General features: G+C 43.7%; 1 protein-coding gene across 1 annotated transcript in view; it reads right to left on the bottom strand.

The window, feature by feature from the left end:
• Positions 1-15,596, bottom strand: part of LOC147676819 (uncharacterized) — a 500,104-nt gene that overhangs the window by 297,590 nt on the left and 186,918 nt on the right. Inside the window, exon 3 of the mRNA XM_086945234.1 lies at positions 6,770-6,957. Coding sequence (XP_086801360.1) covers positions 6,770-6,957 — 188 coding nt within the window. The remainder of the gene's footprint in view (positions 1-6,769; positions 6,958-15,596) is intronic.

Raw genomic sequence — 15,596 nt, 5'->3', positions numbered from 1 at the left:
TGCTCTTGCAATGTAGTAGCATAGTCTAGCAATGCAATAACCCTGTGTAAGTGGTTAACTGTGCTCCTACCAGCCAAAAATTTGTGCTGATGCCGGGATACCAATGTTGGTATAGCTTGTGATAACCGTGTTGCAAGAATCTATGAATAGACCTTACAATAGGCATTTATTAATTATATCGGTCTATATGACCCCGGGAGCCTGGGAGTTTAATCCTTCTTTTTAAAGACCACTATGTTAGCCTCATCCCAACATGATGGGGGATTCCCACATTGAGCTTCTAAACAAGTAGCAAGCATATCATCCTTTATAATAGGAAAAAGTATGCAATAAACCTCCAAAGGGAGTTTATCTGGCCCTGTCGCTTTCCCTAACGCTAATCCATCTATTGCAGTCTGAAGTTCTAACATAGTAATGGGGGCTTCTAGCTCTTCCCGCTCGAGTAATCCTAATTCAGCTAAATCACAATTATGAAGATACCGCTCTATGCTACCCAGCTCCAATGAATCTTGGTTATATAGTTCCTTGTAGTACAAATGAAATACCGCCACTATGCCTTCCATGGTCTCAACTATGCCCCCTTTACCATCCTCCATAATTTCAATTCGCTGAGAGGTGTGTCTGCCACGCAATCTTTGAGCTAAGCATCTACCAGTTGCTTCCCCATATTCAAATCTATCTTCCTTATGAATTTTAAACTGAGCAGCTATTTCTTGACTCCATACCCCATTAATCCGAGCCTTGGAGCGTGCAGTCTTAATTTGCGCTTCTTTGCTGTCCGCATTAACCCTAACTGCTTGTATAAGTTGGAACTCAGCCTTCTTTAGCTCCTCAAGTAAGCCCAACATATGTTCTTTCTGTCGTTTCTGCTTAGCCCAGCCATAACTAAGTGTTTCACCCCTTAACCCAGCTTTCAAGGAGTCCTTGAAGTGGACTTCAAGGACTTGAAGAGGAGCGGTTGGGCTGCTGATCCTCTATTACTATCCAAGAACAACACAGTCCAAATTTGAATATGACGAATATAATCCTCATCACTTACCAGTTTTTTATTGAATGTGAAGGGCCGCTGTTCCTGCGGAAGGCAAAGACTAGTAAAGTCCATAATCACGGGGCCATGATATGATGTAATATGGGGCCATACCTGCATCTTTGCACCAACGGTCAACAGCTGAGGTAAAAAGATATAATGTAATAGAACAAACTTGTTATTGGGGACGAAAAGAATGTACAACCCGGATCACCACGATTCACTATCGTCCACCTATCCACTAGTCCATGATTCTGTAGAAGTTGCTGCAAGGCTCTAAATACTTTAGGCTTACACCCTTTATACTTGGCAAAGTGGGGATCCCACGTCTGTGCAACCCCATGTATATTAAAATCCCCAAATATTATCAAGGCCCCCCCCCAAAGTGCTAACTCAACATTCAAAAACTCCAAGATCTCAGCCTCATCCAAATTTGAGCCATATACAACCCATATACAACCCAGAGCGTAATCTTGATGCCCTCTAGAATACATTCACTAATAGCCCACCTCCCAAGATTATCCACCCTCTCTCTACCCGTACCAATTACACCATGACGAAACAAGATCGCAACCCCCCTATTCATAATAGATTGTTTCGAAGTTGATAACAATGCAAAACCCAACTCAGACAATATCCTTCGATTAGACCAGGGAACATGCGTCTCTTGCAAACAGAGAATATCATGGTTTATTAGCCGGAGTTCAGCGATAACACATTTTCTCTTGGGGACATTGTTCAGTCCACAAACATTGAATGAACACATTCGCAGCCTCCTATCTGCCATTACTGTGAAAGTATCTCATGGCCATCAATATTTATGTCAAATATACTCTAAAGTTCCTACCACACATGCTGTGAACTGAATTTTTACCCTTTAACTGATTCCTACCCAACCCCTTACTCCCTAAGTGATCCGCTACATCCCCCCACCACCACCACCCAAAACAGCCCCCCCACCCCCCTGCCCGTGACCCTCCCCCATCAAAGAGGCCCTAGGGCCAATCGCCCTTGTGATGCTAGGTGAATAGCCCACTTGGTACTCGTCTTTCCCTCATCCTTATATGTGCAGCTTAAGAAGAGACAAGAAAAAAAAAGGAACAATCATATCACTACATACAGGATCCCTTAGTCTGTATAATTATCCTCAACCCAAAGATTGAAGATATTCCTTGGCTGTAATGACTGAAGTGAAAAAACGTATCTGTCCCTTATTAACAGTCTTTAAAGTAGCTGGTTGTAGTAAGAACACCTGTACACCCTTTGCTTGGACTGGAGTAATCAGCTGCCGCAGCTGCCATCTCTTTTCCACTGTAGAGTGGCAGTAGTCGGGTCTCACAAAGAATTGTGTCCCTTTACCAGTGCGCTTCTTATCTGGTCTAGCCAGATCATATAGTGCCTGCCTAGCCAAGAAATTATTGAGGGAGATCAAAATGGCTCGTGGTTGTTGCGCTGTTTGTCCACTCCTTGCTGGCCGTTGCCGAAACGGAAATCTATGCGCCCGTTGTATTTCCAGTGCCCAGTTCCATTCTTTCAGCTCAGGTAGCGCCTCTTCAAACAACTCAGCTACGAATTTTCGCACATCTTGCCCCTCAAGTCCTTCTGGCACCCCTAAAATATGCAGGTTGTTGCGGAGCAGGCGGTTTTCTAAATCCACTAGCTTATCGTGCACATCATCTTTGTTGGCTTTTATATCTGCAATGGTGTCTTTTTGAGCAAACATCTGATCTTCTAATAGTGATATGCGAGTCTCCGCTTCTGCCATCCTCTCTGTAAAATCATTACATGTTTTTGCCAGCCTTCTAACTGTGTTTTGCAATTTCCTGCACGCAGTATGTGTTTTTAAATTCTCCGCCCGTGTTTCCAACCTGTGTTCTGAAATTAATTTATATATCCCCTCCAGTGACACATGGCTCTGTAGCTCCACAGCCGAGCCCCCGCTTACATGATCAGATAAGTCCAACCCTTCAAACGACTGCTCCCCACTGTAGATCTCCCAATCAAGCATTTCTACTATCACTAATCCAGCCGTTCCTTCCTGAGTTTTTTTTCCGTACAGTAGATGCTTCTGTAGATATGACCCCCTGAGAAGAGTTCTTAATTTGGCTTGCATCCATGGTTGTAGGGGTAACATCTCCAAGCCCTTCTTCCTCTATTTGAGAATGTCCTTCCATATCGGACTCCTCTGAGTGCTCTGAAAGTGAATAGAACTTGCTTTCCTTACTGCTGGTAGGTTAATACCTAACATCACTGAAACTGCCATTGTCATCCCTTAATACAGGCTCATTCAAACTGTCTAAATCAGCCAGGGGTGGCTCAGCATGCTGCGCAGACACATGACTCTCTTCAAGAGGTGAACCAGCCCTTTCACCCCCTCCCTTGCTGGACATCAAGAACAGTAGGTTTTGCAGTGCTTGTCAAAGAAGTTGCAGCTCTTTTACCAGCAGCCACTTGGAAAATGTGCGGTATCTTAGGTATCCATTGTACCGTGCCCTTATCTGATACAGCACTCTCCAGGTGTTCAGCACTCAACATTTCTTTAGAGCTCTTTGCAGCGAGTGCTGCGTGTGTTCCTACCACAGACTCCCCAGTGGCTCTTGTTTTCCCTACTCTTGCAACTTTAGGTGCCATGCCAAAACCACCTACAGTGACCCAGCAGACCTGGGAACACTAAAAAACGCCAAATTTCAAAAGTCCCGCAGCTTCTGTTAATATAATGTTAGTATAATAAATCCCAGCAAGAAAAATCCAATGCAAAGTTTATATGTTTTTAACACACAAACCCACCGGAGCCATATGACCTGAGCCACTCTACCGTTGTCTGCTCACAGCCTGACATCAATGTCTTTGACGTAGAAATTCGTAACAGGAACAGGAGTTCGTCAGCCTAACATCATTGACTTATAGCAGGAATTCGTAGCAAAAATTCATCAAGAAATACCTTTCTAGCAGCAAGAAAAAGGATGTTACCTCTCCACAACAGCCAAAGTTATGTATTGAGTTATGTACTCCGCTGCGTTCACCACTTTCAGTATGGAGATTTCCTAAGCCGTACCGTGAGCTCAGCAGCAGGTTCCATCAGCTGCCATTATCGAGCAAGCAAACCGAGGTGAGTTGAGGTCCGTGCGGGTATCAAAAACGCTTGGAACGGAACAAAAATCCCCTCACAAGCAGGTCGTCGATATCACAATCCTCAAAGCCCAGCCGCAAACTCAGAAGCAGATTCCGTCATCGGCCGCCAGCCGTTAATGAGCCGGCTCAAGTGGCGCTGAGGTGCCCTTTACCTAATTGGCAACGGGAAGCGCGGCGGTTCCTTTTGCAGTCCCAACTTCAAAAATTGTGCCGTGCCGGCAGCAGAAGCATCAAAAGCACTCAAAGTGAGCCCCAAACTCCAGCCACCATCGCTGCTGCCACGTCTACCGATGCAGATCCGCCTCCGTAAAACTGCCGGGATAGGCGAGAAAACCAGGAGCTCCTCACAGACACGTCCGCCGTGCGGGCGCCATCTTGCCTCTAGGCCCTTTCAAAAGAGAAAACAATTCCTTTTTAGGAAAATAAAGATTTTTTTAAGATCGGTTATGTAAATGTCACTGTAAACGGACTAGCTGCTACCTTGATTATTTTAATAATATATAGACGCAGAATATAATGCAAGAGCAAGACTCGTGGATGGTGAAAGAGTGATTATGCTTGTGTGGTGAAAAACTTTGTTCCAGTGTTGCCAGGAGAAAGCAACAATTCCAGAGCCGGGCACAGGCTGAGGCAGGGAAACACCTGTGTTGCCGGGTGGCCGGAATAAAAACAAACTTCCCCGCAACCTCACCCCATGACCCCCCGGCGCAATTAGCATGCTGCCTGCAGAGTATTAGTTTGGACTCCATTCTGCTCTCTGTCCCATGTGGGGCCCAGGCCCGGCCTACTCGAGCCTCCCAAAACAGAATGTGATAGGCGGCCCCAAACATGGATCTCTTCTCAACAGCACATAAAAAAATTAAATAGAGTCAACACATTGCTCTGACTCAGCTGACTCGACCCGCCGCAACTACAACACCGGGCATTTATTTTCAGGGCACTCCGGCTCAGGAGACTGAGGCACACATAGTTCACGGCCAGGCCTGCCTGTATTATTTCAAAAACACTCGGCTAGTTTAAGCATTACTTTCAACTTTTTAAGTAACTAACCTAAAATGAATTCGTTTCTAACGAGCTGAGCCTTTACCGCCGATCACACCAGCCGGACGGCGCAGCCAGCTGTCACATCTAGGCGCGGCTCTACTAAAGTGAGGCAGGCGGTCTGGTTGGAACTGCACGAAAGTGAACTTCAATTGTGGGACCGGAGGCGAGGGCAAGGACTCCCAGGAGAGGCCGAAACTCAGGCCTTTACATGTACAGACAGTGAGTGCGACCAGAGATGCGAGACGGACAGAAGCAGTAGAGGGCTCTCGCCACGAGTTGAGGGGTCAGTCGGCATTTCTGTTATTATATTAACACACACAGGTACTTACTTTGGCCGAGGCCGCAGATTACTACGAATCCTCCGCCACTTCTTCTCTGGTGACCTCATTTTACTGCGTGAGGTCACATACGGATTTATGGGCAGGCGCCGCCCGGGGTGTTTAATTGGCAGAGTGTGGGCTGGAAGACAGCCTGGTGCGTGGCCCGGGAATTAATTAATTAATGCTGGCAGGCGGCTGAGGCTGCAAATGTAACATTGTAGCACTACAGTGCCAGCACTCTCAGTGACTCACTCAGCCACAGCTGAGGAGCACAAGAATTTAACTGTCTATGAGCCACACTGCCAGAGTTGCTAGCAACAATTCTAGAGCAGCAGAGCTGGAGCACTAGGTTTCAGCGGCATTAAATGCGTTAGTGTCACACGTGATACTTGGCAGGACTGCCTTTGTGTGCACATACATTCACACACAGAGTTCTATCATCTGTCTCTCCCTCCCAGCATTATTTCTTCCTTTGAACTTCCTTTTGACCTTCTCCTGGTCACTGCTCTGTAGACCGTTTCTTTCTGCAATCCAGCACTCTTATTCACAGATAAATCCTGTGGTGCCTTTCCTTCCCGGCCTCTGTACATAAGCAAGAAACAAAAGTTATAAATTGCAACTGTTTCTTTTTTGTGTGCTAGATCTTCAGAACACTGCTACCTGCCCAAAGAAAGGCTGAAGCTAAACAGAACTGGTGTGCATTGCTCAGGCCTGTGCTTCAGCACTCTCTTCAGTGTGGGGCAGAGGGGCCCTTTCACGTGTATGTAAGCCTGGGGGCCCCATGCACCGCTTAGATCCTGTTTCTGTAGCTGCAAACTTTAAAGTCAGCTCTGTGCTCCCTAGGGGAGCAGTACCCTGCGGTGAAGGCTCTCTCTGGGGCCCCCACCCCCATCCTTCTCCCGGGCCTGGCTCGTGGCTCAGACTGAAGAGAAACAATGTAAATTGATACTTTGTTTCTCTTCAGTCCTGGGAGCTCAGAGCAGACTGCACACACATCTGCTTCAGAGCAAACCTCACAGCTCTCTACATACAATCTGAGGGGCCCCCCTTTATTTACTGAAGAGTGGGCCCCCCCCACACCGTGCGGGTGTTTGTAACGCCCCTGCTTGGTTCTCCCCTTACATGACATAAGGTGCAATTTCAGGTTAAAAAACATCCTTTGAGAAAGCAAAGTTGCTTTTCAAAATAGATCTTCAACCATTTACTAAACCTTCTGAAGAAGAGCAGTTTTTTGGTGTAGTCCTACCTTAGTGATCAGCAGTGGGCCAACCACATTGGTCATGTACACATGGAGCAAGTCTTCGGCATCCACTGTTTCAAGGGTGCTTGGAGGCATGATCCCGGCATTGTTGATCAGCACATTTAGACCAGCTCCTTTGAGATGTGCCTCTACTTCCTTTGCAGATTTGATGACACGTGTAGGGTCTGTAGCTTCTAAAAAAAGAAATCATGAAATCAGTAAAACTGGGTGCCATAAATATTGCATTCCAAACAAAATGGTGGCATTGTGTATGAATCTGTTATTCTCCTGAGCAATGAGCCATACAGTTCCACAAGGGATTGGTACTGAATGGGTTGACATTACGTTTACTTATCCATAACAGTAAAATATTTATTGAAAGTATCATGAGGATCTTTTTTATGCAAGCATTTGTTTTGTTTTGTCAGGCATTTTCCTACTTGACAGGGTATGGCATATTCAGAATGATTGCTCTTTCAGAATGCAATTTCGTATTATAGATGTTTCAATATTTTAATATTTTGAAAATGTGACTGTGTATATCTGGCAACTTCTAAAAGCTTTGTTTAATAAAGGAAGCATCCTGGGCTGCAATTATGCTCCATGTCTGATAAGATCTGACACTTGAGCCACTGAATCATAATGTAGCTAACTTTGCAGTTTAATTTGTTAGCTCAGTGTGTAAGGTGGTTGATCACTGCTGCTCAGTGTATACTAGTAAAAAGAAACAAATAGTCCTGTTGGGGAAGAAGGACTTAGTTCAAGAAACAATTGCTTAATAACTGTATAATTTAGGTATAAATCCCCCGAAAATCAATTGTGTAAGGGGAGAAGCCTTTTTACAGACAGACATACAAAGACATATACATCATATAAGAAAAAAAAACACAGCCAGAACCTTTTAGATTATATTGCTTGCATGTGCTGAAAAACTATGGGGCAGATTTAAAAGAAACTGACGCATCTGTAGAGATGCGTCAGTTTCCCTGTGCCAGCCTGCGATACCCTTGCGCCACCATGGATGCACCGTATTTACAATTCGGCGCCTCATGGTGCAAGGATTGACAGATGTTCAGAAATTCTGACGCATCTGTTGGCCCAAAAGTCACGCATTACTGGAGTTGTGTCGCAAGCACAACGCGACTCCAGCAATGCATGGGGAGGCCTTTACTTATTGTACTGCGTCACTCCTTACGTCTGCTTCAAACAGACGTGAAATTGTGACGCAGTGGCATCCTAAAAGTGACGCCGTGAAATCTTACAGATTTCAATGCGTCACTTATACTAGGCTTTCCTGCGTGGGAACTCCCAACCTGCCTACATTATACCTGACACTGGTATAATTTGCCAGAGGGCTTTACAACGTGACGCATCTCCCTGATGCATCAAGTTGTAAATTGGCCGCACTGTTTACGCCGCCGCTGCCTCACAAAAGTGATGAAACGCAAAAGTGCTGCAAGGGGCTCGTAAATCTACTCCTATGTATTTAGAATATTTACATACAGAATACTAGAGGTAGCTCCATAAGGGAAAAGGCTAGTGCAGCAGTGCAGCAAGTAAAAATATGTGATTGAATACACAAAATACAAACTAAAAAACAGTACATTAATCTCCTGCAAAACAACTGTCTGAAGTGGTTTGGTTTAGGGATCCAATAAGTGCAGACCAAAGGGTAATTTGTCTCAAGTGCCTTAAGGCAGAGGTCTTCAAACTTTTTTAGGTTGAGCCCCCCCCTGCCCCCCTCCCCTGCCCCCCCCCCCGCCCCCGGGTGAATTTCTTTAGATGTTGGGCCCCCTCCACCTGTTAGAAATTTCTGGAATCTGGTACACTACATAATCAACCACCAGCCACATATCCCATACAATATCTGGCAAATAATTGATTGAACCTACTACATCCACAGCCACTTAGAAACATTAGCTAAAATCTTTACTGCTTGAAGCTTAACAATGGGCATTGTACATCTCAGTAGACCAAAACAAATTACAATGTCGTTCAGCACAATAATCCTTGCATATAATGTTCATACCATTAGATTTGTGAAACCATTTCTATTTATTTTATTAAAAAGGAGAAAGAAAGAGAGATCATTGGCTTCTTGCTATATAGATCACCATGGAGTACACCGGTTTGATGGTTCAAGAAGTTCCAAACTTTCCCTTCCTGGAGGTTTAGATGCCTTATTATTGCATGTTGTTCGGTGTTCTGCCGCTTTTTCTGGAAATTGATGCTTTTATCTAGCCTGCTTTCCCCGATTCCTCAATTTTTCCACACGTGTTCTGCTGCTGGGCCTGGGCTACTAAAAACTCAGCTGCCGCTGCTCAGCCTAAGCATAGTCTCTTGATGTTAAGTTTGGGTTATGCTAGCTTGCTCTCCGTGGCCTTTCTGCCCTACATTGCTGTGAAAAGGAACTGGACTACAGTGGACAACACAGTAAAGATTATCTCACTGAGCTCTAATGCTGACTGGGCGTACTTTCTAAATAACTGAAAATGCATGCTTCTATAACCCTGCCTGTTACCCCTGTCCAGGATCTCCAGCTTGCCCTATACTTTTAGTTGGGTACACCTTGATGCTTGTTAGGAAATCTCAGACTCACATGCCCCTAACATTATTAAAAAGCTATGTCTCCAAATGCACATTCCTCTGGAAGAACAAATAATACAGCAGTGCTACCAGGTATTTTTGTACTCTCTTTAGCTTTAACTAAAACAGAAAGGTAAGGAGATGGACAATCAATAGGATAAACTAATATGTAAAAACAGGAAGTTACTATAAAGCAAGTCACTCTGTCAAGCACTCAAGAACAGAGTGTGGATCCAGGGTAACCAGTAAACCTACTGACACTAATGACTGGAAATCTATTGTAAGGACAACTACATATGCGGAGAAAGTAAAAACAACGGGGCATATTACCAAGCAATAGCGATAATTATCGCTATTGCTTGGTTAGAGATAAAAAATTTACTGCTGAGCTGCGGCGATTTTTACCGCAAATAAACCTTGGTATTACCAAGGTTTATCGCAAATGCGATAAAAATCGCCGCAATGCATGAATATCGCTTAAAAGTCAGCGATATTCATACATTACCGAGCTAATGCTCTGAGCCATGTTATCCACCTCCCATTGGATAACATGGCTAAGAACTGCTCAGGGCAGGTGTTAGCTTTTGGAGATATTCGCGCTTAGCGTGAATATCTCCAAAAGTTGGTAATAGGAGATAGCGATGTTAGCGACTGTTTTCAGTCGCTAACATCTTGGCACGCCCACTTTGCATCTCATTAGTGATAAATATCACTGACATGCAAAGTGGGGCCCAAGATGGTCGCTATCTCCTACTAGCTGTCGCTAACTGGTGTTAGAGACAGCTATCTAATAGGGAGATAAGTTTATCTCCGCTTTCTTGGCTTTTAAAGCCAAAAAAGCGGAGATAAATCCCCTTGATAATATGCCCCAACGTCCTTAACTTGTCCCCTAGCAAAAGAAGAGGACTCCCACCCGAATTTTAGCATCACCTCAAAATCCTAAACAAACTAGGCAGCAATGTCCCTATGATGGTCAACTAAGTATCTGCATTCCTAACCAAGTCAAAACTCAGATCAAGAGAATGGAGGACAAAGATATCAAAAAAGGAAATACAACCAGTGCCCAGGTAGATCACCAGTTAATATGGTCCCCGAAATATGAAACACAGGGAAATTTGGATATTTTAAATAGAGGCAGAAACTAACACATTAAAAGAACTAACACTAACAACTTGGCAGACACTGGAGTTAGCACAGCTAATACTAAGCAGCTCTGAACAATTTTCTGCCTGGGGCATTCAATTACAAGAACCAGTAAGACCGCGTTATCCATTCCCATTGAAAGAAATTGAACAGCAGGATACGAAAAGGGTAACAAATCACAAGACACCTCCGGCACAGTTATACTTAATTCTACATAATCCAAAGGACAGGAGTGATATAGCCCAGACCCCGATCGGATCAATAAAAGGAACACATGGGGAGAATGACCAAAATCAAGATCAATAGAACTGGCTACCCAGTATATTGAACAACCAAAGTGTCTGCCATAAGGGAGTGTTGTGAACGTATTTTTGGCTCTATTTCTGAGTGATGGTGACTTTAAGCTTGCTACCATCCTAAATATCTATTCTTGCCTTGTGTTGGTCCTTTTCAGGCCTTTTTCAGAACCTAGAAGCATAAACTAGAGGATAGCTGCTTAATATGATGATAGATCCCTTATTCTTGACCCTAATCCATCTATTGCCTATTGGCTTTGACATAATTATGTGTCCTTTCATCATCCTACTTATAGTAGAGGGTGGATCCTGTAGTCCTGACTTTATATTACATATTGGTATGGTTTGTGTATGTACTCTGACAGAGCTAAGTGTTATTTCATCCTTCTCAGGCCTACAAGGCCCAGAACTAGAGAGACTCCATTTTGCTTTCTGTCCCTGCAGACTGAGATGCTTGCAGGGTAAAGGTGATGTTTTAGTTATGAGGTATTGTTCACTTGGAGAGAACCGGTCTGGGCCAGCCCTTATCGGTAGGCTGTATTATTCTTTGTGTCGAAGACACCACAAAAGGCCGGCCGGCTGGGTATGTGTCCTTGACGCGGAGTGGTGCAGAGATCTGATGGGCGGCAGGCTGATGGCTGGAACTTTCCATGAGGAGAGAGCATTCCATATTAGTGAAGTGCAGAGGCGGAGTCAGTGAGTTGAGTTAGAGCAGAGGAGAGAAGAAGAGACAGTCGATGCTTGGAACTGAGAGAAGTCAGTTAGTCAGTTTGTCAGTTGGGCAGTTTGTGAGTGAGTCAGTTGGAGCAGAGGAGAGAAGAAGACAGTCGATGCTTGGAACAGAGAGAAGACAGACAGACAGTCAGTGAGTTGGAACCAGGGAGAGAAGCCAGAAGCAGTTTTGAGCAGATGGTGTTTTGAGCAGAGAGAAGTGAGATGATGTTTGGAACTGAAGGAAGCAGTCAGAAGCAGTTACTTATCAGAAGGAGTTGTGATCAGCTGGAGTCTGAAGTGATGCCTTTTGGAAGAGACTGACGTTATATCGTGGATTAGTCTGTGGGAGCAGCTGGAGTGAATTGGACATTGGAACTGAGATAATCAGACAGAGTGAAGAAGCTAGTGGAGCGAACGGTTATCAGAGCGGCAGAAACTATTAGGCTGAAGCTGGAAGGTGGAGAGAGTTCGTGGGGGAGAGGAATCCAGTGCAGAGTGATCAGCGCAGATGCGTGTCCAAGAGTGCAGGGGAGGATCTGAGACGAACTAAGGCACAGACAAGAGAGGAACCCAGATGACAGCTAGAGCAAGACTTCATACTAATAAGGTGATATCCTTCCTGTTATATAGTTTGCTTTACATTTAAACATTAACCTTGCCCCTATTGTATTGCTAATCCTTTTTCTTTCAGCGGTGTGCAGTCTATTTACAGTATAGTAATAAAGCTTTACAGAGACCCCGCAGATCTGTGTATGTGTCTATTCCCCTTTTTCTTTTCATGCTATGTGTTATAGTATAGTGTTATATTTTTATTGTTATTGTAATAAAGGAACCCCAGTTCTTAGTGAACCAGTGTGCATGTGTTATTCTTATGATAAAGCTAACCTTTCTTCTAGCCAGATGCTGTATGGTAACTGATGGATCAAAAGGTAGGGGGAGCGCTTAAATCAGGGAATAACTTTTGCATATAGTGTGTACCTCTTGTTTTTATACAGTAAAGGTAACCTTGTCTTCTAGTCAGGTGTCATTGTACGAACGGAAGCGACCCCCGATCAGGTAAGTGGTACCTGAATAATTAGGGAGAGAGGAGCCCTTGAACTAGAGGATAAGTTGTACACCGTGTAATTCGGCCATTCCATAATATTATTGTACCTCTAGTGAATAGTGAGAGACACTTCCCAACATAGAGAGAGAGAGCTGAAGGTATTCATAGGAAAGTGATCGTCGTTGTGTAGTGGCGTTAGTGAGAGCACTGATTGTAGTCAGTGTGTATACCCACAGGATTGTGGCTTGTGTATGTATGAAATATTGAGAGCACCAGGGGGGACACTGGTGTGGATACCCACAGGATTGTGGCTTGTGAGAGCACTGGTTGCGGCCAGTGTGTAGTGGTAAGTAATCAGAACTGCCCCAGGGTAGATTAGTCTGGGCCCATGTGGTCGCGAGACTATGAGGTATGAGTGTGGTGTAGGGCATGGACGTCCTTAGTAATCAGTGAGTATTCCTAGTAATCCCTATAGATTTAGTGGTGTTTCTGATGATATAAGCTTGTATATTGCGAGTTCCCCATCCTCAGGTAGGTACCCAGGTGCCTGGATAGATGCGTCCTGAGGAGGGAGGTGGTTGCGTTTCGGCTGGGTTGGTGGTGTCTTGGTGAGCTGATCCTATCTGGTCCGAAAATCCGGTCGTTACATCTGGCGTCACGAATCGTTTATGAAGCCTGTGTGCGCTGTATTGTTTTTATCTTGTTGGTTTGCACTCGGCACGAAATTGACCTATGGGCTTGAACAGTTGCACTGTAAGGAGATTGCAGTACATAATGGAATTTGACTTATGCAGGGTGGAAGAAATGCTTTTCATCTTGGTGTTTGAACTGACAGGCTTGAAGGGTGACAGTACGTAAGGGAGCCAATTACATCTTGGTGTTCATGCAGTTGTACATATGTGTATGAAAAATGCTTGTAAATTACCCATTAAATGGCTTGCTGCATTTGCTTATGCTGTGCAATGTGAAATGTATTCAGTGTAATATGACTTGTGGAGTTCCTTGTGAATTGGGCCTTGTAAATATGGCTTGTGAAGAGCATGTAATTATTATGACTTGTTGAGTTTCTTGTAAATATGGCTTGTGAATAGCGCCATGTGAATATGGCTTGTACATAGCATGTTATCATTACGTTAGGCAGGAGAGAGCTGGATCTCTTTCAAGTGCTTGGAGAAAATGTTTTGAAGATGTGCGCACGTGTTATATGAAAACGTGTAGAGATGAGTTCATGACTTCCCAATGTATCTGCAGACATTGGGGAATGATTGTGTTTAAGCTGCCAAAGGGTTAATATCTTAGATTGAGACGGCAGTATTTATTTCAACATGCTTTTTAACATGCATTGTTACGTGAGCTGACGCTAATAGTCAGTGACTGTTTAGAGAAATGATGGTTTGCTTTGACTTTTTAATTAGTTGCAGGGTTCGCCTATGTGCTTTGACAGCTAGCTGACGGATGGTTAACATCTTGCACGGAGAAAGAAAAAAGCAGTGTTCATTTGACATTCTGTTTGAAATGCGTCCACAAGTTTGTGTGGGTTTGCCTTTGAACACATGATTTAATGTGTCTGACTCGGAGGTCGGAAAGTTGTAAATCAACCAGTTGGATTGAGAAAAGGATGGATGCTGCAAAGGGAGATACATCTCAGTGTTTTAGAATTAGTGTTTACCAGTTGAAAAAATAAAACAGACCCATCATAGAATGTGCTTTAATTAGTGAAATGCAACCGTGTGCTTTTAAAAAAAAAGTTTTGTAGTGTATTTTGCACATCTAGCAAATATAAATGATTATTTTCCTAAAGCAAGCTGCCCCTTTTCTTTGAAGTTCAAATGCACATGTTTCTGTATTTTGCGCTGACATGCAGCAGACCAGCATGAAAGTAAACCCACTCAGTTAGGAAAAAAAAAGGCTATCTGCAAAAAAAAAATAATAATAAATCTGGCCCTTTTAATAAGTAGAACCGAAAGGCTTGCGCACCAAATTATGAATTCTTGGTTATGCAGTGCAAAATCCCCCTTGTTTAAATTGATGGTGTTTCATATGTTATTTTGAGAAATATGTCGTGATTTCCTATGTTGCTGCATGAAATGTTGTTTTAATATTTTCCTTTTCAGCTCGTAGCAGTACATTATGACAGAATTATTTTGCTTCTTACTTGACAATGCTAGCATGTGTCTAGTTTATATAAAAAGTGTCTTTATTAATTCCTGTTTTTAGGATGCTTTTTACCATGTCTAAATTTGCTTAAATTAGTTAGAATTAATAGTGCAGTGTTTGCGGCCTGGGAACGAGTATGTTTTAAGTTAGAAAGAATTTGCTTTGACCTTGACTGATATGAGCCAGGCTCCCATAAGTGTTTTGAAAGGAGAGGCTTTTTTTTTTGGAGCGTCCATCTGAAGCAGACTTACCTTGCCTTTTTTTTTTTTTGGCAAATATTCAGCTGTTCTCGCTCAGAGTTTGAAAGGGTGGAGGATCTGGACAGTGGGTGACTTATGAGAGCAGAGATCCCCAGTTTGTTATTCTTGGCTATGATTCAGTTCTCTCCGCAGAGAAATGTTTATATAAGGGGGGGTCAAGTTGCTCTTCCTTACAGTCGGCCCAGAAAGCTTCATTGACTTCAGATAAAGGATGTTTGCAACTGCAGAGTAATTGGCAGACGCTTGGCCCTTGGAGTTAGATAAATACAGTAGGCACAGAAAGCTTCTCTGACTAGAGATATGGGATGCTTGAACAAAATAATTGGCAGGAGCTTTGCTCCTGCAATGAGATCAGCATTTGGCAGTGATTCAATTTTAAATCACAGTGTAGCCCGGCTCCTGCTTGTTATGGTTGGAGCTGATTCAAAACTCTGAGCGCGGACATCTTTCTGGAGGGAGGGGCTGTTTCTCAAAGGAGTGAGGAGTAGCTAGACCCCAGCCCTTCTGGCTGTGTATGACAAAATTAGATTTTGCCCAAACAAATTTTAAGAGTATGGTATAGGTAGAATGTTTAAATCATTCCTTGGATTTAGAAGAGTTCTTTTCAGGAATTAGGAGGTTTCTTACGAAAA

The sequence above is a fragment of the Lissotriton vulgaris genome, chromosome 12, assembly GCF_964263255.1.
Source record: "Lissotriton vulgaris chromosome 12, aLisVul1.2, whole genome shotgun sequence".
Taxonomy (NCBI): Eukaryota; Metazoa; Chordata; class Amphibia; order Caudata; family Salamandridae; genus Lissotriton; species Lissotriton vulgaris.
The sequence above is the reverse complement of the archived record's forward strand: the minus strand, read 5'-3'. Positions and strand labels throughout refer to the sequence as shown.